At 35.9% G+C, this 23032-nt stretch overlaps 3 protein-coding genes across 4 annotated transcripts; all 3 read left to right on the top strand.

The window, feature by feature from the left end:
• The first annotated feature begins 703 nt into the window (after positions 1–703).
• On the top strand, positions 704–2127 carry LOC116124840 (probable pectinesterase 55). The gene is made up of 5 exons (XM_031410602.1): positions 704–918; positions 1005–1164; positions 1240–1497; positions 1592–1845; positions 1956–2127. Exons 1-5 carry the CDS (start codon positions 704–706, stop codon positions 2125–2127), a joined length of 1059 nt encoding a protein of 352 aa, XP_031266462.1.
• A 2001-nt stretch (positions 2128–4128) lies between these two features.
• LOC116124881 (solute carrier family 40 member 3, chloroplastic) lies at positions 4129–9680 on the top strand. Its single transcript, XM_031410643.1, has 14 exons — positions 4129–4474; positions 4964–5162; positions 5269–5332; positions 5844–5968; positions 6052–6141; positions 6230–6406; positions 6512–6586; positions 6760–6861; positions 6946–7063; positions 7149–7295; positions 7921–8027; positions 8123–8236; positions 8381–8681; positions 9354–9680. The coding sequence occupies exons 1-13, from the start codon at positions 4329–4331 to the stop codon at positions 8672–8674; spliced, it is 1758 nt and encodes a 585-aa protein (XP_031266503.1). The 5' UTR covers positions 4129–4328; the 3' UTR covers positions 8675–8681; positions 9354–9680.
• A 2458-nt stretch (positions 9681–12138) lies between these two features.
• LOC116124861 (rab9 effector protein with kelch motifs-like) lies at positions 12139–16591 on the top strand. Of its 2 annotated transcripts, none has more exons than XM_031410619.1 (9): positions 12139–12489; positions 13749–14276; positions 14398–14463; positions 14622–14788; positions 14880–15036; positions 15119–15194; positions 15282–15700; positions 15832–15936; positions 16026–16591. In XM_031410619.1, the coding sequence occupies exons 1-9, from the start codon at positions 12355–12357 to the stop codon at positions 16323–16325; spliced, it is 1953 nt and encodes a 650-aa protein (XP_031266479.1). In that variant the 5' UTR covers positions 12139–12354; the 3' UTR covers positions 16326–16591. The 2 variants fall into 2 exon arrangements, with proteins under 2 accessions (XP_031266479.1, XP_031266480.1); XM_031410620.1 differs by lacking the exon at positions 12139–12489 and adding an exon at positions 13564–13635.
• Positions 16592–23032: the final 6441 nt, after the last annotated feature.

The following is a 23032-nucleotide window of genomic DNA, read 5'->3' as shown; positions in this document are numbered from 1 at the left end:
GTGTTTACATAGAGAAAGAATTGATTTGAAATCAATGCCTAGCTCTTATATGCCCAACCCCCCTTTTCGGGAAGAGAAGTGTCAATTTATACACCTTTGAGGTCAATGTAATTAGTGTTTTGCAAGTTGCTTTGACACATGGAAGGCTCTCGTCCGTTCATCTCTTGAAATGAGATATGATTGATATGAATATCTTTGAAGAGGTATGGACTTGGCAACTATTATAAAAAGGATATTTATTGAGCTCACATCAACGTGACTTTTTAGGCATAACAAACTGCATCGTTTACAGTTTTGAAAACTTTCTTAAATAAAGAAGGATGGATGAATAAACAACCAAATCTCCCTTGAATCTTTCACTGATGATATTTCCTTCCAAATTAATGCATTCCCTGGATGAGAACAGCATGCTTGAGAAAGATTCGTTGTCCAAATAAAATTTTATTCCCCATCCATACTATCTATCTTATCCAACTTATATAGATGGCAACATATAATTTCTTCAATCTTTAGTTACTTGATTAATCACACCCTCAATCTGCTCCATGATCCCAATCTGGAAATAATAAATATGTTGCAGTTTAATAAGCGTAATATATCTTTAATGAGTAATTACCGTTTTACAAAATCATCTACATAACACCCATTTTCTTCATTTCATTTTCTAGACAGTGCATGAAAATAACGTATGCATTGAATCAAAATGCAGTTTCTTTCAAAGTCTTTGTTCATTATAATTTGTATATTGTTAACAATTTCTTCTAGTAGAGCTGCAGGTGTGATTTGTAAAGCTGGAAAAGATACCCTCTATGTAGGCAAGTTCAAGAGCCAATTCACGACGGTTCAAAGCGCCATTGATGCCATTCCTGAAAACAATGATCAGTGGATCAAAATTAAGATTAGCCCCGGATTCTACACGTAAGTGAAGTCAAATATATAGTGTTTCCTATATAATTCAGTATTTGTATTGTAACTTTTATTTGTCATGGATATTGATTATGTAGAGAGCAAGTATCAATTCCGGCAAACAAACCATGTGTAGTTCTTGAAGGAAACAGTTCTCGTACGACAAAAATAACCTATAATGCACATCAAAGAACAGATACTAGTGCAACTTTCTCCTCATTTGCAGAAAATATTGTTGCAAAGGGCATTACTTTCGAGGTAAAGATATAAAATTCTAATTTAATTACATTTTGTCTCTTCTAAAAATCCAAGTTTTTTAATTTCCTGTTGCAGAATTCATATAACATTGCAGAAGGGCTAAACCTGCGGCAAAAACAAGTAGATTTCGGTGCAGCAAAATCATGGGACTCCCCAGCCCTAGCACAAGCATTAGCAGCAAGAATTTATGGTGATAAATCAGCTTTTTTTGGTTGTGCTTTCAAAGGAGTACAAGATACATTATGGGATGTCCAAGGCCGCCATTTCTTCTCCAGATGTTACATAGAAGGAGCTGTAGATTTCATTTTCGGCAATGGACAATCTGTTTATGAAGTACAATTTAAATTTATTACTCAATTTCTATATATATATATATGTTCCAATTACTTTCACAATGATGAATATGTATATTGTGTTATTGATTCAGCGTTGTGTGGTGAATTACACTGGTGGGTTAATATTTCCTGGAGAATCAGTTGTCGGGTATATAACAGCTCAGGCACGAGAATCTTCCAATGAAACGACCGGGTTCATATTCAGACGAGGCATAGTTACAGGCAGTGGGCAAGCTTATCTCGGACGAGCCTACCGTCCTTATTCTAGAGTATTATTCTTCAACACATGGTTTTCTCCTATTGTCACTTCTCCAGGATGGGATGCCTGGAATTTCCAGGGACAAGAGTAAGTTAATTCATATACTGTCTCACCTACGGACGACTGTATTCAATCTGGAACATCTCCAAATAAAAGAGATGATATAAGATTTGTGTATTGATTTTTTGTTGATGCAGAAGCAATTTGGTGTATGGAGAGATTGGGTGCGAAGGTCCAGGGTCTGACACTTCAAAGAGAGTATCGTGGGAAAAGAAGTTTGGTCCCCGTGACCAACAGTCGGTGAATCAACAGTTTTCAACCTCACTTTTCATCAACCAAGATGGCTGGCTTACCAACTTACCTCAATGAACATGTAAATTAATACAGTGATTAATGGTATTACACATAATTATGTGTTACAGGTTAGAAGTTGAATTTGTCCCATACCGTATCAATAGTGGACTGTTATGGTGTATATAAGTGATTGGGCTCCCTCTTCTCTTGAACTAACTTTTAGGAGTGAGTTCTACCCAAGTCCACTTTATCATGGTATCAGAGCCATGTTTGTTTCTCTCTCCTCTTTGGTTGGGACGATGATGGGTTTGGATTCCGACCTTGCACGCCGAGCGTGAGGGAGGATGTTAGAAGTTGAATTTGTCCTACATCGCCCCAATAGTGGGCTGTTATAGTGTATATAAGTGATTGGGTTCTCTCCTCTCTTGAGTTAGCTTTTGAGAGTGAGTTCTATCCAATCCCACTTTATTACTATATTTTAAATACTTTTTTCAACCAAGGTGTCTGTTAGACCTACTAATCCTCTTAAGAAACTAGCACAATACTCTCCACTTAAATTGTGTATGCTTATATAGAAAATCGAACTTGAGACTGTAAACCTAATTATACTATCCGTAATTCCCTTAACCATATGGGATATGACCTACCCATGGATCAGTTACATTTCATAATAATTGATCGCATATTTTGATATATATATATGAACAAACTAAATTGATATGACAAGTTTACAAATGATAACACATGAAAGTCCATATACTAAATCCATTTTTTATGGTAAGTGAAACAATGAATCCAAACCCATTTAAATAAGCTAAAGATGAATAAAATATATTAATAGAGATTATGATATAAATATATATATATATATATTTTTTGTGTGTTGATTGGGATTTTTAATCAATTTGCACGCGTCTTAATTAATTTTAAAGTAAAAACAGTGATTGTGACTATTTGATGGGACTAAAACATAAAACCTTGAATAACCTAAAGCCTTGATCATCCTGGTACAAGCCAATGGTTAATTGTGATACAAATAACATTTATTTAATTCTTTATGTTGTACAAGGATTAATGGGTTTTTTTTTTTAATAAAATGCGCTGATGTGTTCTGTTCATCAATGAAAAATATGAAATAATATATATTAAAAGTAGAGATAAAATAATTATTAATATGAATTTAGAAAGAAAATATATTAAATTTTCTAGGGAAACAAACATAACCACAGAAAATTGATTTCTTTAGTTCTTAGAAGCAGTGTTTTGAAAACCGGACTAGACCGCCCGGTCGGACCGATTTGACCGGCAACCGGTGGCAAATCCAGTCCGGTATATATAAAAAACCGCTATTTGAAGTTAAACCGGATTGGACCGTAGTTGGACTATCGAAATAGTGCCGAATCGCTGTCTAATCGCCGCCGGATTCAGGTATCTTTCGACGGAGAAAACATCCCCATTCGACGGATGGCATCTCCACGACCAAACCCATCCATTTTCAGTCACCGTCGTCTAGCCTTCGTCGATCGCCGTCCACCTAAAGTTTATGGCTTTACGTGACGTCAGATTTCTTTCGTTGATTCCGACGAGTTCCGATGTCGATAGGACTCGGAACTCTGTCGCACCACCATCAGAGTCGCCGGCACCTGCACATCAAAAGCCCCAATATTCCAACTTCGAATTGCTGTCGATCGTCGTTGCTGCCACACTCACCAGAATCTTCGCATGACAATGGTGTTTTAAATAGATTTCAATCCTTAAGGGAGTATTATAGGGGTGTTTTTGATGAATTTCAAACCTTTTGAGACTAAAAAAAATTTATAAATTACGATCCAGCTGACCTATCTAACCGGTCAAACCAGAAATCGAACCCTTAAACGGGTTATTGTCTGATCCGATTTTCAGAACATTATTTAGAAGTTAGAACTCTTAAAAGAGTCATACTTGTCCTCTTGAATAATAATCATGTGGAAATGCAAACACCTACGTGGAAAAATCCATCTGTCGCCACGTATACATGGCCCACATTTAAAAAAATCTTGACTCGTCAGCACAACTCAGCTCCCAATCCCATTTCGCTCAGATTTATCCGCCCAAACCTCAGCAAGAAGAAGAAGAAGTAGAAGAAGATAAGACGACTGATGTACCAGAGCCAACCACCTGAAATCTTGTTCCTTTGATTGATTTAGAGACTGCATGAGACGAAAGGAGTTCGACGGCAATCGGTTCGGATTCAAGTGGGATAGTTTGCACTTGAACAAGATTTTTAATAGAAAGCAATGGCCATGGCAATTACTTATCAAACGATGTCGTTTAGTTTGTTCCGGAAAGCTTCTGCTATATCGCGACCGCCGTCCTCTTCAATTCGCTATCGCTTCTCTTCTCGCCGATGGTTGAACTTCAATTCTCCTTCTCATATTCGCAGGTGGAGATGTCGTCGTTCATTAATTTATTTGACTGCTCTTGCTTAACACATACTGTTTGATTGCGTATTATTAATCAAAATCGATTTTTTCTAGTTAAAAATGTTGGCTTTACCTTAGTTCTGCTATTATTTAAACAACTTTATAGCTTAGCTGAGCTGTAGGAAATTGCTATGTTCCATTGAGTGAAATCCCTGTAATGTTAACAGAATACAAAAATGTTATGAAACTAGTTGATGTTAAATGTTAATAATGTGGAATTTGATATTACAAGTGCAATGTGGCACGTTTAAAAAATGTCTTGTAATAAGGAAATGTAACTGGAGCCTGTGATTCATTTAGTGAAAGTAGTATATACAACTTGGCAAAGAAGGTGGAACGGTTGGTTTAGTTTTTGAACCAGGATGGTGTGCACTGCAATTCATGTATCAGGTTCTTGGCAAGGGCATGCTGCTGATATATTTTTTTTTTTTTCTTTTCTTTTGTTACAGTTTTGTTTCAAGGTGCTCAATAACGAACACTGAGCTGCACATGAACAAAGTTGCTGCCGATGACGAAGTCCAAGAAGATATGTCAGCTGTTGAAATGGAGTGTCCGATTGTTCATCTAAATCCTGATATTCTTCAGACTGATTCTGTGACTTTGCTCACTGAAGGAACTTATGTAGATAGTCTTTTGACGACATTGCCAGTACGTGTAATCTATTAACTTGATGGTTGCTTGATATACCTGAACTCCCTATTAGTTTTTGATATTGAGCTACATTCCAATTTTTATTTTATTCTTTGCTGCTTAGGTTTTATCAGAGGAGGAGCAGAATGCCCTTGCTGCAACTCCAGCCCACCCAGAGGGTTTGCATGGTAAGAACTGTCACCTTTTAGTCTTAACTAAAGCACAGTAACTTTTTGTTAGCATAATAAAGTTCTTGATGAGGGTAAAACTTATAACCATAGCCTATGCAATTGAGTTAGGGGTTTAAGATTTTATGTGTCTTTTGTTAGAAAAGAAAAAAGAAGTAATGTCAGAACCATTTACGTCATAAAGAACAAAAGATGTCTTCATGTAGACAAAACCGTTCCTTAGAATGAAGCCTCTTAAATTTGAAAATATTGAAAAGGGTGCAAGAAGCTCTTCATTTGAATCTTGGTGGATCCCTCCTGAGTTACTGGTTGCAATTAATTCTTGGTGGCATGAACGACTTTTCTTGTTTGTGGTGATCTAATAATGTCACTGTAATTTTTTTGTGAAGAAACAGTTGAGACATTTGCTTCCCAATGTGTCTTGATTTGTCAATTAAACTATCAGATAGATGATTGTAGTGATGTCAAAATTCTTAGGCCATTGTTAACCTGAATTCTGTAATTTTTTCAGCTTTGTATGCTTGTTGTCTTGCTGGCAACTTGGTGGAACAACTTTGGACTTTTGCTTGGCCTTCTGCTATTGCTTTGCTTCATCCAAGCCTTCTACCTGTGGCAGTCATGGGATTCTTCAGTAAGGTTGAATCATTACATTGAGATAAATTAACCTTGTATAATAGGACATAATGAAGATAATTTCTGACCGCTATTTTGTTAAACAGTTTGCACTAATTATTGGAGGTCCATTGGTGGGTAAACTCATGGATCATTCTCCCAGAGTACCTACATATGTTTGCTTGAATACTGTCCAGGTATCTTCTTATTAAACATTACTCATCCTCAAATTGGTTTGCAACTAAATCTCTTCTAATTTGTCCACTAATATTCGGCTTTTGTCAGGCTTCTGCACAGTTGTTATCTGCAGCAATGATAATTCATGCCCACACTGCACTTCCTACTTCTTCATCATCTGTTCTTCTCCGTCCTTGGTTTATTGTACTGGTATTAGCAGGCGCTATCGAGAGGTTATGTGGAGTAGCATTGGGAGTTGCCATGGAGCGTGATTGGGTTGTGCTGGTAGCTCTTTTCCATGGTTTCCTTCCCATTGTCATGTGTATTGATAACTATTCTTAATACTAGAAAGTTTAGCATCTGCTAAGTTGGTTTTTCTCATGTTGGCAGTTAGCAGGAATCAACAAGCCAATTGCACTTGCACAAGCAAATGCTATTCTTAACCGTATTGATCTGCTGTGCGAGGTGTGTGCCAATTTTGTAATTGTCTGTATTTTTGAGAGTTTGTCTACGTGGCTGTAATTGTATGGCCATGGTATAATAGTTGCTATTTTAATTTCAATGTGGACCACTTATACCCTATAAGGAATTTAGAGTACACAGAAACTCCACCTTAAGAGATTTAAATTTATATACAGATAGCTGGAGCATCTCTGTTTGGTATTCTTCTCTCTAAGTATGATCCAGTTACCTGCTTGAAGTTTGCTGCTGGTTCAATGGTTTGGTCATTGCCTATTATGGTAATTGCATTTCTTTGTGTTTTGATTGTCTTTCTTGTTTGGAAAATACATTCCTCTTTCTGTTTTACCGACACAGTTTCCCAGATTATTCTCACATGGTTAACGAACAAACTTTCTACTGGGGTTCTTGACCGCGCTAAATGTTCACAAAGCTGTTGCGGAACATCCAGGGGAAGGCCTTTGCCTGATGGTGGCAGCATAGGTGGGATTTATTGAGTTGATTATTTTCTGTTTAAAAGGGTAATCTTCCATGCTGTATTTAATGATTGCATCTGCCGGTTAACCAGTGGATGTAGGTTTGGAAGCTATTAAGCTTGGATGGAAGGAATATGTGCAACAGCCAGTTCTTCCTGCAAGCCTAGCTTATGTACTTTTATACTTCAATGTCATTCTCACTCCAGGCAGTTTGATGACAGCATTTTTAACACAACGAGGTAGTTTTCAAACTCTTTATCCCTGTTTATTACATATTTTTTTAGTTTCCTTGACTCATTTGAGTCCAGACTGGTGACAAGCCCCAAGTAATGCATGCATTCTCCTGCAAATCAACAGTTTTATGTTGCTTGGCATTATTTAAACATATTTCTCTGAGAACTTTCGTTGTTAATAATCCAGACTAGTTTGAGAACCCACTTCTTTGGTAGTGAAATGTGGCACATGTCAGAAATTGATTACATCACTATTCAGAGGACACTTGGGTGTTCCTGCTCTAAGCTTATTCTCTTGCGTTTTCTTAGACATTGATCTACTTTTAGTGATTCTTTATGGTATTAATTTCTCAGAAGCCACAGTGTGGTGGTTTTATTCTAGTGTTTCATATTGGAAGGTCTTCTCTACAAGATTGACAGATCCTTGTTTACTCAAATATATTCTACATAATTGCCTAGGAAAGAAGAAGAGAGTGGTTGGCATGCATGCAACTGTTTCATTTTTGTTTCCTTGCTTTGAAATTATTATCATTGAAAATATCTATAATTCATTTTACACTTTGCTTCACAAAACCTCTGCCCTATCTTCCCTCAGAAATTGCTTCCTGACTTGGAGATATTAATTTAACAGGTCTGAATCCGTCTATAATTGGTGGTTTTAGTGGGCTATGTGCCTTCATGGGTGTTGCAGCTACATTCTTATCAGCATACTTGGTTAGGCGACTTGGAATTTTGAAGGTTGCTTCTTATTTTTGTTTTTCTTCTGACCGGGCAACCACAATTTCTTGTTCTAGTGGCAATGCTTATGGATATATTTCTTTTCATTTTACCAGGCTGGAGCAGTTGGACTAATCTTTCAGGCTTCTCTTCTTACCATGGCGGTTGCTGTATACTGGAGTGGATATTTTTCCCAGCAAAGTCCTCTTTTATTCTTCTTGTGCTTGATTGTGAGAATCATTCACTTGTTTTTAATCTTTATAGTTGACATTTTTTGAAGACATGAAGATGTCTATCTCCTTTCTTATTATCTTGTTCTGTATCATTTGTTTTATCTTCCTCTAAACAAGAATTTATCCACTACTTGTATGCAGGTCTTATCAAGGTTGGGACATATGTCATATGATATTGTGGGAGCACAAATTCTTCAAACAGGGATCCCATCATCCAAAGCGAACCTTATTGGGACGACAGAGATTTCTGTAGCAAGCTTAGCAGAATCTGTAATGTTAGGAGTTGCAATCATTGCAAATGATGTATCACATTTTGGATTTTTGGCAACCCTATCACTCTTATCTGTAGTTGGGGCATCATGGACGTTCTGCCGGTGGTTGTTAAATCCAACAGATGAACAGAAAAGCCTTTTCTCTTTTGACCCTCATTCTTAAATCTAAAGTAGAGTTTGTTTTATTTTTCTTTTTCGTTTTATATGTCAATTCATTAGCTTGGAAGAATGATTTTGCAACTTGTCTGATCATCCAGAAAATTTTATGCATGATCCTAATTTTATTGTTTTAGGACAGAAAATTGCCGACCAATGCTGTATGATGTATCTTTATGTGGCCCGTTTCTTGGATGGGCTTCTACAGATATGGAACTTCTCACAAGATTCCCCATTAGGTGACTGACAAATGTTAAAATGGAATTACCTTTTAGTCAATGGAATAATTTTCAAATACCTTAATAGGTTTAGAAACTTATCTTCAAGTATGCCTTATTATATTTAAGTTTTTCACTGCATTGGTTGGATAATCATCCTTCAAGTAGCCCATATACTTAAGACTGCCAGTAGATCTATAAGTGCCCCACTAAGAGACTGGGCTTTGATTGAACCATTATATTATGCTCCAACTTGCATCATGACGAGTCTAGGCACAATTTGTACAGTTCTTTTTTTATGCTTTGAGTATTATGATCGAGGATGATGGATTTCATTATCTTCAAAACCTTGGATAACAAAAGGTGATTTGAGTGCATTATTTGAACAACTTTACCGCACAGACAGTGGGTTCTTCCAGTGATATGCTAATGTTCTCAAATGTCTTTTTCTTGTGCTGTCATAAACAGGTGTCAGTTTCTGCCATTGAAAGGTTATTTCGGAGCCAGGATGTGGTCATATACTTTCGATGAGGTCCACATTTATCTTCTACGTAAAAAAAAAAAAAAAAAAAAAAGAAAAGGTTGAGGTATATATTCTCCACTCGGAAGCTTTACTGTAAAGTCTGTAACATGCCCACATGTATTATAAGATTAGATGAGAAGATTGAACCAAGTTTAGTTTATGATAACGTTACAACCTGTACAAACATTTAGATAAATCTGTAAAGCATCAACTAATTCAAAAAAAAAATTCAATTGAAATCACTCTATTGTTGGAGGTGAATGTTTTTTTCCTTCTTTGAGTAATTGCATTTCATGCAAAAGATAGAAATGGAATGTTGAAAAATTATGAGTGGTTGCTATTGATTCACAAAGACTAAAGATTCTCTTACCCTTTTGTGCTCAACTTTGGAATAATAAATCTTGAGATGTTGTATAGTATTAAAGATTAGAATGTAGCTGTTATTTATCGATTCGATAACATTATTGGAACCCACTTTAAGGTTGATGTCTAGGATACATGTTGACTTTGAGGTGGCTGTTAGATAAAAGAAACAGTAAAACAGAGAGAGATTGAAAGAAAAGAGAGCAGTGTAATAAAGTGAAAGAATAGTGCGGTAGTTGAGTTGTTAATGTAATGTTATGTGATATTGGGGGTTGTGTTTTGTTTAGTGTATAAGAGTGAACTGCACGTACCCGTCACGCTGGCTGGACGCCCGTATTCCAAGAAACACAGTTCACTAGTACAAAACACTAACACCATCACTCACTTTCACTCACTCTCACTCTTTTCACTACTTACATTTTGGGAACCAAAAACTACATGTGTCCAATACCTTCTCGTTTACCCTTTGACGATTGTTTATTTTGAAATGCATCTACAATTATTGAAAAAATATTATAGATCCGGGTGTTTGATGTTTTTAATATGGGTTGTTTCGATAATAATAGAAATATATAGTACTTTTCAAATTTCAATAATAATAAATAGAATTATGTTATGTACCCTGTAGGAGGTGTTTATCATTTTATACCTTGTATTAGTAGGTTTTTTTTTTTATACTTTTGATAAAGTTATATTTGATAGTTTTAAGAAAACTTTTGATATTTTTACTGTAAATAGTTTAAACGGTTAAAACGAGTTGAAGATAATATGAATAAGACATACAATCTTAGGTTTAATTTAGAATACGTAGTACTAAATTGTTAGGCTAATCTTTACAAGGAGTTGCCGAGATGATTGTACAAAGAGATGGGTAGTATTAATTTATAAAGTTAGGTTAAGTAAGATGTATAAACAGTTTGGTTGATAAAAACAGGAGACTTTCTTTTTCTTTTCTTTTCATTTCATATCATATCATTTGAAAGAGAAAAGGTGATAACAAGTTACAGAGGGTGTGTCACGTGAACCAAAGCACAGACTAGACTACCGCCAATAAGCCATTGCATAACACTAGGAAGCTCCCGTGTTTGTCGCGTGTACTCTACGTCTTCTTTCTTCCTTCCTTTCCTTCCTTCCATCTCTCCATTATCAACTGTCAACTCAAACAGTCAACACGACTCTTCTACTATTCACTATTAATTATCATCCAACTCATTTATTTTAATTACATTTGGGTTAATCATATGAGCAAGCAAGAGCTGGATGGATGGGTCATTTATTGAAGTGAGAGTGAGAGAGAGAGAGAGAGAGAGAGAAGAGTTATAGGTACATTTGCAATTTTGGGGAAAAGGAAATATCAAAAGAAAGCATAGTACTAATAAGACTTTACCGTCAAGGAGGTAGGGAATGGGAAATTGGGAATGGCCTCCCATGTGCATCACTTTAACACCCTTATCATGTATGTATGATGGATGATGTATAACTATGTGTAAAAATGTATGAGGGTATGGATGGATGGATGGATGGATGGAAAGTTGTGATATTTGGTTTTGATTGTGAAAGTGAAAGTGAAAGTGAAGGTGAAGGTGAGATGATGAGGTCACTAGTAGCCTACCTTTGAGTTGAGTTTGAGAAAAAAACCATTAATTAAGCTTTTGAAAGAAATAACACCCTCCATTTCATTTCATTACATTTCCCAAAAACTAAAAAAGAATTTCCCACAACACAAAGTCCCACACTTCCCCAAAGACCCTTGAGAAGTGACATTTCTAGATCAACATCAATAACCCACCTTGAAAATTGGGTGTGAAAGGGAGAGAGAGAAAGAAAAATAAAGAAAGAAAGTAGAACTTCTCTTCCATCAATCCCAATATCATATTAACGAAGAAAAAGAAACCAAATAACCAAACACCATGTGAGTTTTGAAAAAATGATATACCTCATCACTCACTAACCCAAACCCAAACCAAAACCAAAACCAAAACCTATGCAATACTACTGTCAAAACTCCCAAGAAAAACCTTCCCTCATCATTTCCCACAATTCAATGCCCCCACACTTCCATCATTTTCAGTTAGACAAGTGAGGAAAGTAACCAAACAAATAAACAATCCACTTAAAAAAAGAAATACAAACACTTCTCTCTCTCTCACTCTCACTCAACACTCATCTTACTTACTATGATTTTACATCACCACTTGTTATGCACTTATGCCTTTCTATTCAACCATATCCACCCATGTACCCAAATATAACAACCTTTTTTTGGAAAATATTAAACAATATATAACAAGTTTAATATATAAACAAAAACAAAAACAATATATAATATATATGTTCTTTTCACCACAGCTTCTGTTGATGTTGGTTGCCACAGTGACTGAGACTCGAAAGCGCCCATCTTTTCATGTCTATTGACACTGATAGTTGATATATCACTTGGCTTGTTCATGTCCTCTTTTGACCCTCTATATCTCACCTCCTTTGTTGCTTCATCATTGTCAAGCACTGTGTTTGAACTTCAAACCAAACTTCAGCTCTCAAACCAACTCATAAAAGATTAGAGAGAGAGAATTTCACAAGATAATGGGTTCTCTTGGAGCTCATGAACCTTCAAAGAAGTCACCAATGTGGCTTTATCCAAAGGTTTTAGGCTTCAATCCCCCTGAGAGATGGGGACACTCAGCTTGCTTTTCTCATGGTGTTGTTTATGTTTTTGGGGTGAGTTTAATTTTTTAAAACTACAAACTTTTAATAATTCCATACTTAAATTTTTCTTCTTTTTATTAGTGTACTTTTATTAGCTTTGATGATGCTGTATGCTTATTTGAATTCTTTCTTATTTCTCTTTAATTCTTCTGCATCCTTATTTTTGGCTAAGAAAATACTACCTTTCTTCATTGCTTTTAGTTCTTTCCTTTTTTTCTTATCTTCTTCTGTTTCTTGTTGGATAGTCTGAAGTTTGTGTTTTAGTTCCTTTAATTAGTAGAACAGGTTTTAGGTAGGATGNTAGTGTACTTTTATTAGCTTTGATGATGCTGTATGCTTATTTGAATTCTTTCTTATTTCTCTTTAATTCTTCTGCATCCTTATTTTTGGCTAAGAAAATACTACCTTTCTTCATTGCTTTTAGTTCTTTCCTTTTTTTCTTATCTTCTTCTGTTTCTTGTTGGATAGTCTGAAGTTTGTGTTTTTTTTTTTTTGTTTTAGTTCCTTTAATTAGTAGAACAGGTTTTAGGTAGGATGACTGTTATCTTCATTCTTTCTTGTTATAGAAATATTTTCATACTCTTTTTGGTCCTTATTTTCATGTATCATTACTTCATTAATTTTTAAATGTGTCATTTTATAACTTGGGATCAGCCATGTTTTCTATCAATTTCATTGTTTATGACACAATACCTTCTTTTTGTTTTCTCCATATCAAATATTTCCTGGTCAAGAAAACCTAAAAAAATTTTGCTTTTTGCTTTTTGCTTCCACCTTCCTGTTGTATATCAATTTCTTTAGCCAATAACTTCATTAAAACAAGTTGTTTTGTTTTTAATATTGATGATGGCAGTGTTACTAAAAATGTTTATTTATTGTCCTTGTCAAAACTTTAATCTTTTCTCTGTTTCTCTAATTTTCATGTCCCTGAGTTTTTTTTTTTTTTAATTAATTTATTTTATTTTATTGTGACTTCTTAGAATTTTGCTACCCACCAAAAAATTATTTCCGGTAATTAAATGTTTTCAACTCCTTTGGCTCTACCTTTTGGATCTTCATAATTTGGAAAACTTGAGCCTGCAAAGTGCACTGCTTGGCCTCAAAAAGCACCAATTAAACAATAATAGGTTGAAGATGCACTGTTGAATCATTTTATTGGTATGAAAGAATATGGCAAAGTTTAGAGAGGAAAGCTTTAGAATTACCTCTAAGTAAACATAAACTTGATGCCAATTATTATTTTATTAATTTCCTCTGTTTATTTACTTCAGGGATGTTGTGGGGGTTTGCATTTCAGTGATGTTCTGATGCTAGATCTGGATACAATGGTATGGAGCACTCTTGCAACCACAGGTCAAGGACCTGGCCCAAGGGACAGCCATAGTGCTGTTCTTGTGGGGCAAAAGATGATTGTTTTTGGGGGTACAAATGGTTCTAAGAAGGTGAATGACCTTCACATATTAGATCTTGGGTCGAAAGAGTGGATACGGCCTGTATGCAGAGGTGTTCCACCTTCTCCTCGTGAAAGCCACACTGCAACGCTTTTTTGTGATGATAAAATGGCTATATTTGGAGGTAGTGGAGAAGGGGAAGCGAATTACTTGAACGATTTTCATGTTCTAGACCTCAAGACTATGATATGGACTTCTCCGGCAGTGAAGGGTGATATTCCTGTCCCTAGGGACAGTCACAGCTGTAATGTAATAGCTAATAAGCTTTTTGTGTATGGTGGGGATTGTGGTGATCGGTACCATGGAGGTGTTGATATGCTGGACATGAGGACATTGACTTGGTCAAGGGTATGGCATTCACATTCCTGTCTCTTGGGATCGGTTTTATGAAATTTAATGTCATATTTCACTGAATATATATCTTGTTTGTGTTGGAGTGTGATGCTCATATTTTTATGACTTCCTACAGTTGGTAGTTCAAGGGCCTTCACCAGGTGTTAGAGCAGGTCATGCTGCTGTAAATGTAGGAACAAAGGCAAGTCATGTTACTTAAATAGTATATTTGGTATTTTAGTTAGGGAGTTTCTATAACATAGCTTGGTTGGCTTATTGTCTTTGACTCGGATAAAAAAATCACGCCGAAGTTCAGTATCGTTGTCAGCAATCACTTACTGATGTCTTTATGGTTTGCAGGTTTATGTTATTGGAGGGGTAGGAGACAAACATTACTATAATGATGTTTGGATTCTTGATGTGTGTACTTGCTCATGGACTCGACTTGATATATGTGGCCAGCAACCCCAAGGACGGTTTTCTCATACTGCTGTTGTTACTGACTCAGATATTGCCATCTATGGAGGGTAAGGTTTATCGCTGATTTACTGCACAGAAATTTCACATGCCTGTCCCTGGTCCTTAATTTTAGTTTAACTTGTTTTTCTATTTAAGCAGATGTGGGGAGGATGAGCGTCCTCTCAATGAATTGTTGGTCTTGCAGCTTGGGTCAGATCATCCCAATGGTCGTTACAACATTTCCATGTGCAAAATATTCGGAAGCCATTGGAGCCAAGCAAAACGAAAGTTCCCTGGAGGAGCAGACGAAAACTTGGTAATGATGTTATATACTAGATGTAAAAATATGTGAGTTCAATAATGGGGGCTAGGGAGCTTATTATTTTGTTATGAATCAGAAAACTATGTTTCTCGGAAGTAAAGGAGCTTATGAACCAGAATTAGAGCCCAAGCAATCTTTTCAGTTCAATTCAGGTTTGGCTCAGAATATCCATATTGTTGTGTTATTTCATACACAGGGATTTGAATTATGATTGATTCAAGTATTTCATTATCTTTCAGATACTTTGCATTCAAAGAAGAGAAGAACTTCGAATCCAGCTATAGTATGTGATATTGAATCAGAACAAGAAGAGCATTCCCTTTCACTCTCACAGCATTCTTCACCATCACAATCTGATCAAGAGCAAACCCCAGTCAGAAAAGCCCCTGAATCTATCACGGGGTCCCAGGGGTTCAGTTTGTTCAAGCGTTTAAGTCAAGTTCCTAATAATAGTCAGCCGAACAGCATTGCAAGTAATCAGAAAGATTCCAGAAACATGATCCAGAGAACTCCACAAGACCATCAGTTTCTAAGAGAACATCAAAACAATAAAAAACCAGAACAGCATCTTAATGTAGTTCATGCAGGTCGACAAGGAACTCAACATCCAACTGTGGAACTGAAACCACTGGATGCAGGATCATCCATTCATAATCTGGTAATATATTGATGTTTTCAAGATCTCTTGAAGCTACAATACCTTCTTAGTTGCAATGTTTTTGTTTGTTTTGCTTGTTGCCCGATTTCTATTGGTTGATGCCTTCCATTATTTTTTATTATTGTCCTTAGATTGGAGCTGATGTTCACGGAAAAGTTGATGGAGCCTTCGACTCAGGTTTCCTAATGACAGCAACGGTTAATGGGAAGATTTTCCGAGGGGTTTTATTTCCTCCCGTAAGCCTCCAGCATTCAACTGTTTAATTATAGTCGTTACAATGTTCAAGCTTCTGCTTTGCTTATGGGAATTATTTTTGTTAAACCAGGGACCCGGGAATGTCTCCAGAGGGTCGATGATTGCTCAAACTCCATCTTCAACAAACCACATTGTCGTTGCTCAACCATTCCCAAACTCAAATCCTCTTGAACCCTTCAAGCGTTCTCAGCAGCCAACTCGGTTATCCATACCCGAGTCTGCTCTGACCTTCCGACAAGCTCAAGCAAGTAGACATTTTCCTATTATCAGAGCCTCTCCTCCTCCATCCTTAGGCAAAGAGCCTAAGCTGAGAAGCGATCTCCAGGGTGTGGTTCTAACCCTGGGAGGACCTGGAACTGGAGGATCATAGACAAATCAAAATCATCTACTACTTACATTCAAGACCAGGCAGGCCCTTATTCTGTTTCTCATGTAAATCTTAATTATTATTTTTGAAAAAATTCCCTTAGTAATCGTTTAAGATGGTTGTTAACATGTTACCACTCAGTCACCAAGAGTTAGGTAAGTTAGTTGGTTCATCTTCATCTACTGTCGGCCCAAATGTTTGTTAGTTTATGTACTATCAAGATCTTCCATGTTCCTTCCTTATATGATTCTTATTAGTGTATCTTTTTTCATCAAGCGAAATCTTGAAATATTACCATTACTCATTGATAAGGAATTAGAGATGTCAAAGGGGTCGAGTAGACAATGACTACTCATCTAGGGACCCATAAAGTGAGATCTTTTCAATCAGAAAGGACCATAAGGTAAAAGGGGTAAACTAGAGGGGTTCGCCGAGTTGTCTTGTATGTGATTCTTAAAGATTGTAGGGTTGAAGATGATAATGAGTAAAGAATGGAGATGGATGAGAGGAAATAGAAGGTGGTGGGGAAGGGAGACAGACAGAGAGACAAAGCAACCAAACCAGTGTATCAACATGGAGATGGAGATGAGCTGTCTCTATTTGTATCACATCATTGCTCTCACCATCATTCTAACACATTATCAATTTCTCTATCCAGAAACTGTAAACTTACCGACTTCATGATTTATGAATAAAAAAAATAAACCATTAACAACCACTAGATAGTCGATCAATTAGGACTTTTAGGTATATTATTTAAGAGATTTTGAGTTTAATTTGTTTCGGTCTTTTTAAGAGTGGCTATTAAAACTGTTATTCAGTCGATTTTTTAGAATTTCGAATAATTAATTAAGATGTGCATAAACTGATTCGGATAACTCTGATCATCAAAATAAAAGTTTTAAAAACAATCACAAACATTTTTCATTAACTTTTTACGATTGGTCTGTTAGGATGAGTTTATCCTAAAAACGTATATGATTAGAGAAGTAATTATAATTAGATGATAACAAATATTTTGAATCATGATGATCATCTGACGGTTGGTGTTGATTTGCTATTAAGGCACGTTACATTTCACTGGTAAACAACAGTGACATAAAGAAGAAGAAGAAGAAACAAGAATTGATGATGATCATGTGCTGAATAGTCATCTGATCGATGCCCCACAAAAGTAGTACGAAGATTATATTTTGAAGATTGAAAAAATAAAAAAAAAAAAAAAAATGATAGGAGAGAGAAGGACCCACCCTAAGACAAAGCAAGCTCCCGCGCATTCCGCGCGATACTGTCTCTCTGCCTCTGCTGCGCTGTGAGTCTTAAAAAAGTAGGGTCACCATCAACCGTCTGATGTGTCTGCCAGGTCTTAAGGTTTTTGGGTGATGATGATGTTGATGATGATGAAGGCATATAGATACAGATACATATAACCATCATCATCATCAATCATGAATGATGAATAATGAATGGATGTGATTGTGTCTAATCAAAAGTCAGTTGTCTTATCAGATAAGACCTCTCTACTGACGTTGTTTGCGTCACTTCTTCCCCTCTCCACCTGCCACTCTTCTATTCACTCTCAATTGGGCTCCACCTCCACAATTATACAGGGGTAATTTCGGTAATTCACATTGGCACCTGATGGGCCCAGTTCGGCAAGCCCATATCGAAGGCCTCTCCAAAATAGATGATAAACTCGTATGCAATTTCACCTATCAAGGCAGTGCTCATTTTCATGCTCAGGCACTGCTCTGGGCTCTCAACATCTCATCAACAAAATTATATGACATAACAAAGCTGAATTCAGGCATGAACACTTGAAATATCACACAAAATTCTTTTCCATGAATTGGTTTTTAGTGAGTACACCTGAATTTCATCATCAAATACTCGATGAAATAGTGATCACGCAGTTTCTTACATATTCTCATAGAGGGGTTGTACAAAGAAAAGAGACTAGTATTGAAACCGAAAGCAAACATGTTACAAGTTAAACATAAAATGAAAAACATTATACAATAATTTACCCTGGTTCGTTCTAATCAAGGAACTACATCCAGTATTTAAACAAAGAATTTTATTGAGTATTAGAACTTGCAGCAATTATAACAACAACTCACTCTCACTCTCTATAATTTTTCACATTAGGTTTTCCACTATTACAGAAAATACATTATAAAACTCTAACCCCATTTGGGCTTACCCAAATCTAACTTGACCGAGACCCAAATATTAGTAAACTAACTCTAAACCCAATTAGACATTGGGTTTATCGTGAAGGAGGCTTATCCGTTCACCGAATTAGTCTTCATAATCATACAATCTTTCAATATTAAGAGAAGTATACACTATATCTAACAACCAGCACCATGAGTGTCAAGTAACAAACACCAACCCAAGGCAAGATCCAACTATTTGAGCTGATCTCATTGGAGGGTAGTGTACTATAATTATGGATGGAAATCAAAACTTTTGGATATAAGAGCATGTAAATTGAAAAAGATCAGGTCTGTGCTGTTCCAAATATCAGCTCCTGTTTGTTCACCATATTTATGGTTTGTAGTAATCATATTTACGTTTCTAAAGCTTTACTCTTTCATGCAAATTAAAGATCAGGTCTGCAAATTTTGTTGGGTTCTTCAAAAGGGATTTTTCCAGACATGCATGAATCATGGAAACTATTGATATAGAAATCAAACTCATCAGACTAACGAACAATATTAGCACACATAAACCGAAACCTAGATATTAATAAACATTCAAGGTCAGTAGTCTCAATAATTTATTTGACAAATAGCAAAATTATATTGATTAGTTTTTACAGATGACAAAAGGCCTCAAACAACTTCTGAGACTTCATCCTCTGAAACAAGAAAAATCTATTTAAGTGATCTTCTCCATTGACTCGATTCTGCCGCAATATGCTTCCCAGAGAAACCGGCCTGGAACTTTCTGAAAGCAAGGCAAAGGCCAGTATTCTCAAAGCTGATGCAATGGAAACCATAGAGATTACGAAGTAAACTCTGCGAACTATTGCAAATTGTGGCTTGTCTCTCATGTGCAAGGCACTAAAAGCACCCATACAGGAAAACATGATGGAGATCATAAGCGCATCTTCGTATGGTTTAGGAACTGATCCTCCATTATTCCCGTAATGTTGATGATGTAACCATAGAGCCAGAGCAAAAACGAGACAGAAAAGCCAAATATTCTTTGCCCAGTTGATCATTCGGATTTCTTGGCTTGGAAGACGGTTTGGAGAGTTAAAGGGAAGATGAACAGGAAGAACTTTGGGCATCATCTTCTTCTTCCTCTGAGATCGGTTACAGTTTTGCAGAGAGAAGAAATTATGAGGAACTAGTTGTTTTTGTAAGTCAATGTAAATATATTATAATCTTTTCTTGATGGGATTTTCTCATGGCTTCCCCGCACCGAAACTTAAGTCTTTGTTTATTGATCCAAATTAACATTTAGTCAAATTTTCTACGTAGGAAATTCATAATGAAACCTCTGTTTACTGAGTCTTAATCGTTTATAAGTTATTTAAATGTTAATTAATTAATTTGTGGCAAACTTCTGGAATTTTCCTTTGACTGGTCCAGGCGGAAACTTAGAATCTCTGTTTTAGGACAATGATTAATGTTTTAAATTTCTTTTGTTTTTCATGAAGTGGTTTCTTCATCGCCATCATTTTAACTTTCCAAACGCTCCAAGTGGTGCAAAAGGTATTCTACTCCTGAAATAGTTTGTTTTACTGTGGAACCTAATCCCCCTAACTTGTCTACCGGTGCTTCCGCCATAGCCTACAGTGAGGTAATCGCCAGTTCAGATGAGCGGTCCAGTGCTACGAGTAAGTTTCCTGGGGGATCATCTGGTTCAGCCAATACCACTTTTTGTCTTGGTTACGGCAGTGAGGGAAAGTCCGTTCTTGTTCCTGATGAAAGCTGTCCTGTAACAGGGCAGGTTCATGGTTGTAACCAATCTGAAGCTCTTACTTCTCTCAGTAAGTCAATTTTGATCCATCCGTGGGAGCTTCAGTTTGCTCTTTCAGACCCTGAAACGTTCATTAGCTAGCGAGATTCCCAATCTGACGCTTCTTGTGGGCGTAGGATGTGCATATTTGGGCGGGAACACGAAAAGCACTTTTCGAACTTACATCCCAATAGTTCTAGAACTGGTCCACCAATTTGGGACTTGCCCCGACGAAGCTTACTCATGAACCCCTTCACAGTGATATTTTTAAGGAATTGACAGCTGAAGCTGAAGCAGCGGTACTCATATGCATTAATGCATATTGTAAAATTGTTGCTGAGAGAATAGAGGCCCTCTTTCAGCCTAAGAATGAAGAAGCAGAGCCACATGCATTTTTTGGTTATTGCTAGAAATATGCAAAATCTTGTTCGTTTGGCTTAACGCAATTATAACTACCCAAACTAATCAAATTTTCCTCACGTCTTGCTGCAATTCTGGCCTCTGTCTTAACATGCATGTCATCAAATTTCCTTATGGCCTCTTGGACAAGAGAGATTCATACTACCCAGTTAAAGGCTCTTTGGTTATATGTTGAGTAAAATATTTAATTTATTAAACTTTAAATATTTGTATTTAGAAGAATATTTTTAAATAGTTGAATTATAGTCTAATCAATATTAAGATTATTATCTCATAATAAAATATTTATATCAAACTAATATACTCCAGGAAAACAAAATTTATCTCACAAGACTGGTGAACCTTGCAGGTATCAAAAATGAATCCATGGTACTTCATGAAGGGTTCATGATGGATGAAGCCTCCTGGTCTTAGGCGACTCCAACACAGAGTTCATAACATAGATAACATGTTTTGAGCAATTTTCAGCTCTACTCTTTTTAAGTATTTGGTATCACAAGAATTTTTTTCTGATCTAATCGTTAAAAAACCCACATAAACCCATAAACTGAAAAAGAAATTTAACATATGTATGTTATTAGGAAATAACATCTTAAAAAACATATGTAATTTAATCAGCAAATAGCATCTACCAATCTTCAAAGGATCTCACAATCATACATAACATGTATTGGATCTAATTTAGAGTTCTGTATTCTAAAAGAGAAGGAAAATGGTAAAGTTATTTGGAAATTCAAGGAGTTTCAAGATATTAATAATTATACATAAAGTGCAAGTCAAAACGTAAATTCAAGAAACAGAAGAGAAATATTCAACAACATGGCTAATAATTTTCTTTTTCCTAATTCTTCCCACAAATCTGAAAAGCTATGGTATTAATTGTGCCACAAATTAATCCTCAATAAACCCAGCCGAAACTTTCTAGAAACAAGGCATATCCCATTATTGATAAAGCTGATGCCATTGAAACAATGGAGAGCAAGAAATAACATCCTCGGAGAACTGCAAGCTTGGGCTTGTTTCTGATCAGCAAAGCGCAAAATGCCCCAGTGAAAGACAAAATGATACAAATCATGAAGGCATCAAACAACTTATAAACTGAATTTATGTCTTTGTAATATTCTCGATCTAGGAAAATTGTAGCTGAAATGAATGCCAAACTTGTCCACAAATTAACCTTTGATACCGTATCCTGAACAGCCAGGCTTGGAATGAAATCTGAATTTGAAAAATAATTGAATGTATGAGGGCGATCAAATTGAACTAAAGTAACAAAATTAATTCAATCATACAAATTGAATTGAATCAAGAATAATAATCTCTAATTTCGAAAAAGAAGAAGAAAATTTGTGTAAAATCAACTAAGTAATTAAATATAAAGAAGCAATCTGACTCGAGAACTAATAATGTGAAATGTGTTAAATTTAGTGAAAGATAGAATGAAATGATTTTAAACAATTTACAGAAAATTGTTCACATATTAATACACATAAATTTAAGGAAACAGCTACTTATGATTATAAAAAGAATGAACTTGAAGAAATAGCTTACTTACCAGGTGAAGCAGCCTTAGCCTTTCCCTCACAAGCTTCAGATATCAGTCTTCCGACAACCTCAGCCTTTTCACCTTCAGTCATATGAAACTTGTGCCTGCCATTTGATTAAAGCTTTAGGGAGCATAATTTTATGTTTCAGAGCACGAACGAATTTCAGACTTTGGTCAAGGATACATACCAGTTTTCGTTCACTACTGCCTGATATGATTGTTCCACAAGTGGATCTTCAACCAGCTCTCGCTCATGCTCATACTCAGGCCTGCCATTTGAATATGAGGCAACAGAAGATACCTCAGAGCTTAAACTAATTCACTATTTTGAAAAGAGATACATACCAGCGGTTTGTCCGATTCTCCATTTCTGCAAGATCTGATAGCATCGCCTTGCAAATTTCATCTGAATAAGTTTCCGATGGGAAAAGCGTAAAAGATTTGTTTGGAATTGGCGGAAGAAAAATTTATCAGATTTGAAATGCAGGTTTGGCAGACACTATTCAGCAGAACTAAAATAATAAATTAATTTAATCATACAAATTGAATTGAATCAAGAATTATAATCTCAAATTTTGAAAAAGAAGAAGAAAAATTGTGTAAAATCAACTAATGTGAAATATATTAATTTAAGTGAAAGATAGAATGAAATGATTAAAAAGAATTTACAGAAAATTGTTCACATATTAATACACCTAAATTTTGGTTATAAAGAGATCAACTAATTAATATAAATTTAAGGAAAGAATAAAATTGTTAACAGCTACTTATG

This window comes from Pistacia vera, unplaced genomic scaffold (genome assembly GCF_008641045.1).
Source record: "Pistacia vera cultivar Batoury unplaced genomic scaffold, PisVer_v2 Contig157, whole genome shotgun sequence".
Taxonomy (NCBI): Eukaryota; Viridiplantae; Streptophyta; class Magnoliopsida; order Sapindales; family Anacardiaceae; genus Pistacia; species Pistacia vera.
The sequence above is the reverse complement of the archived record's forward strand: the minus strand, read 5'-3'. Positions and strand labels throughout refer to the sequence as shown.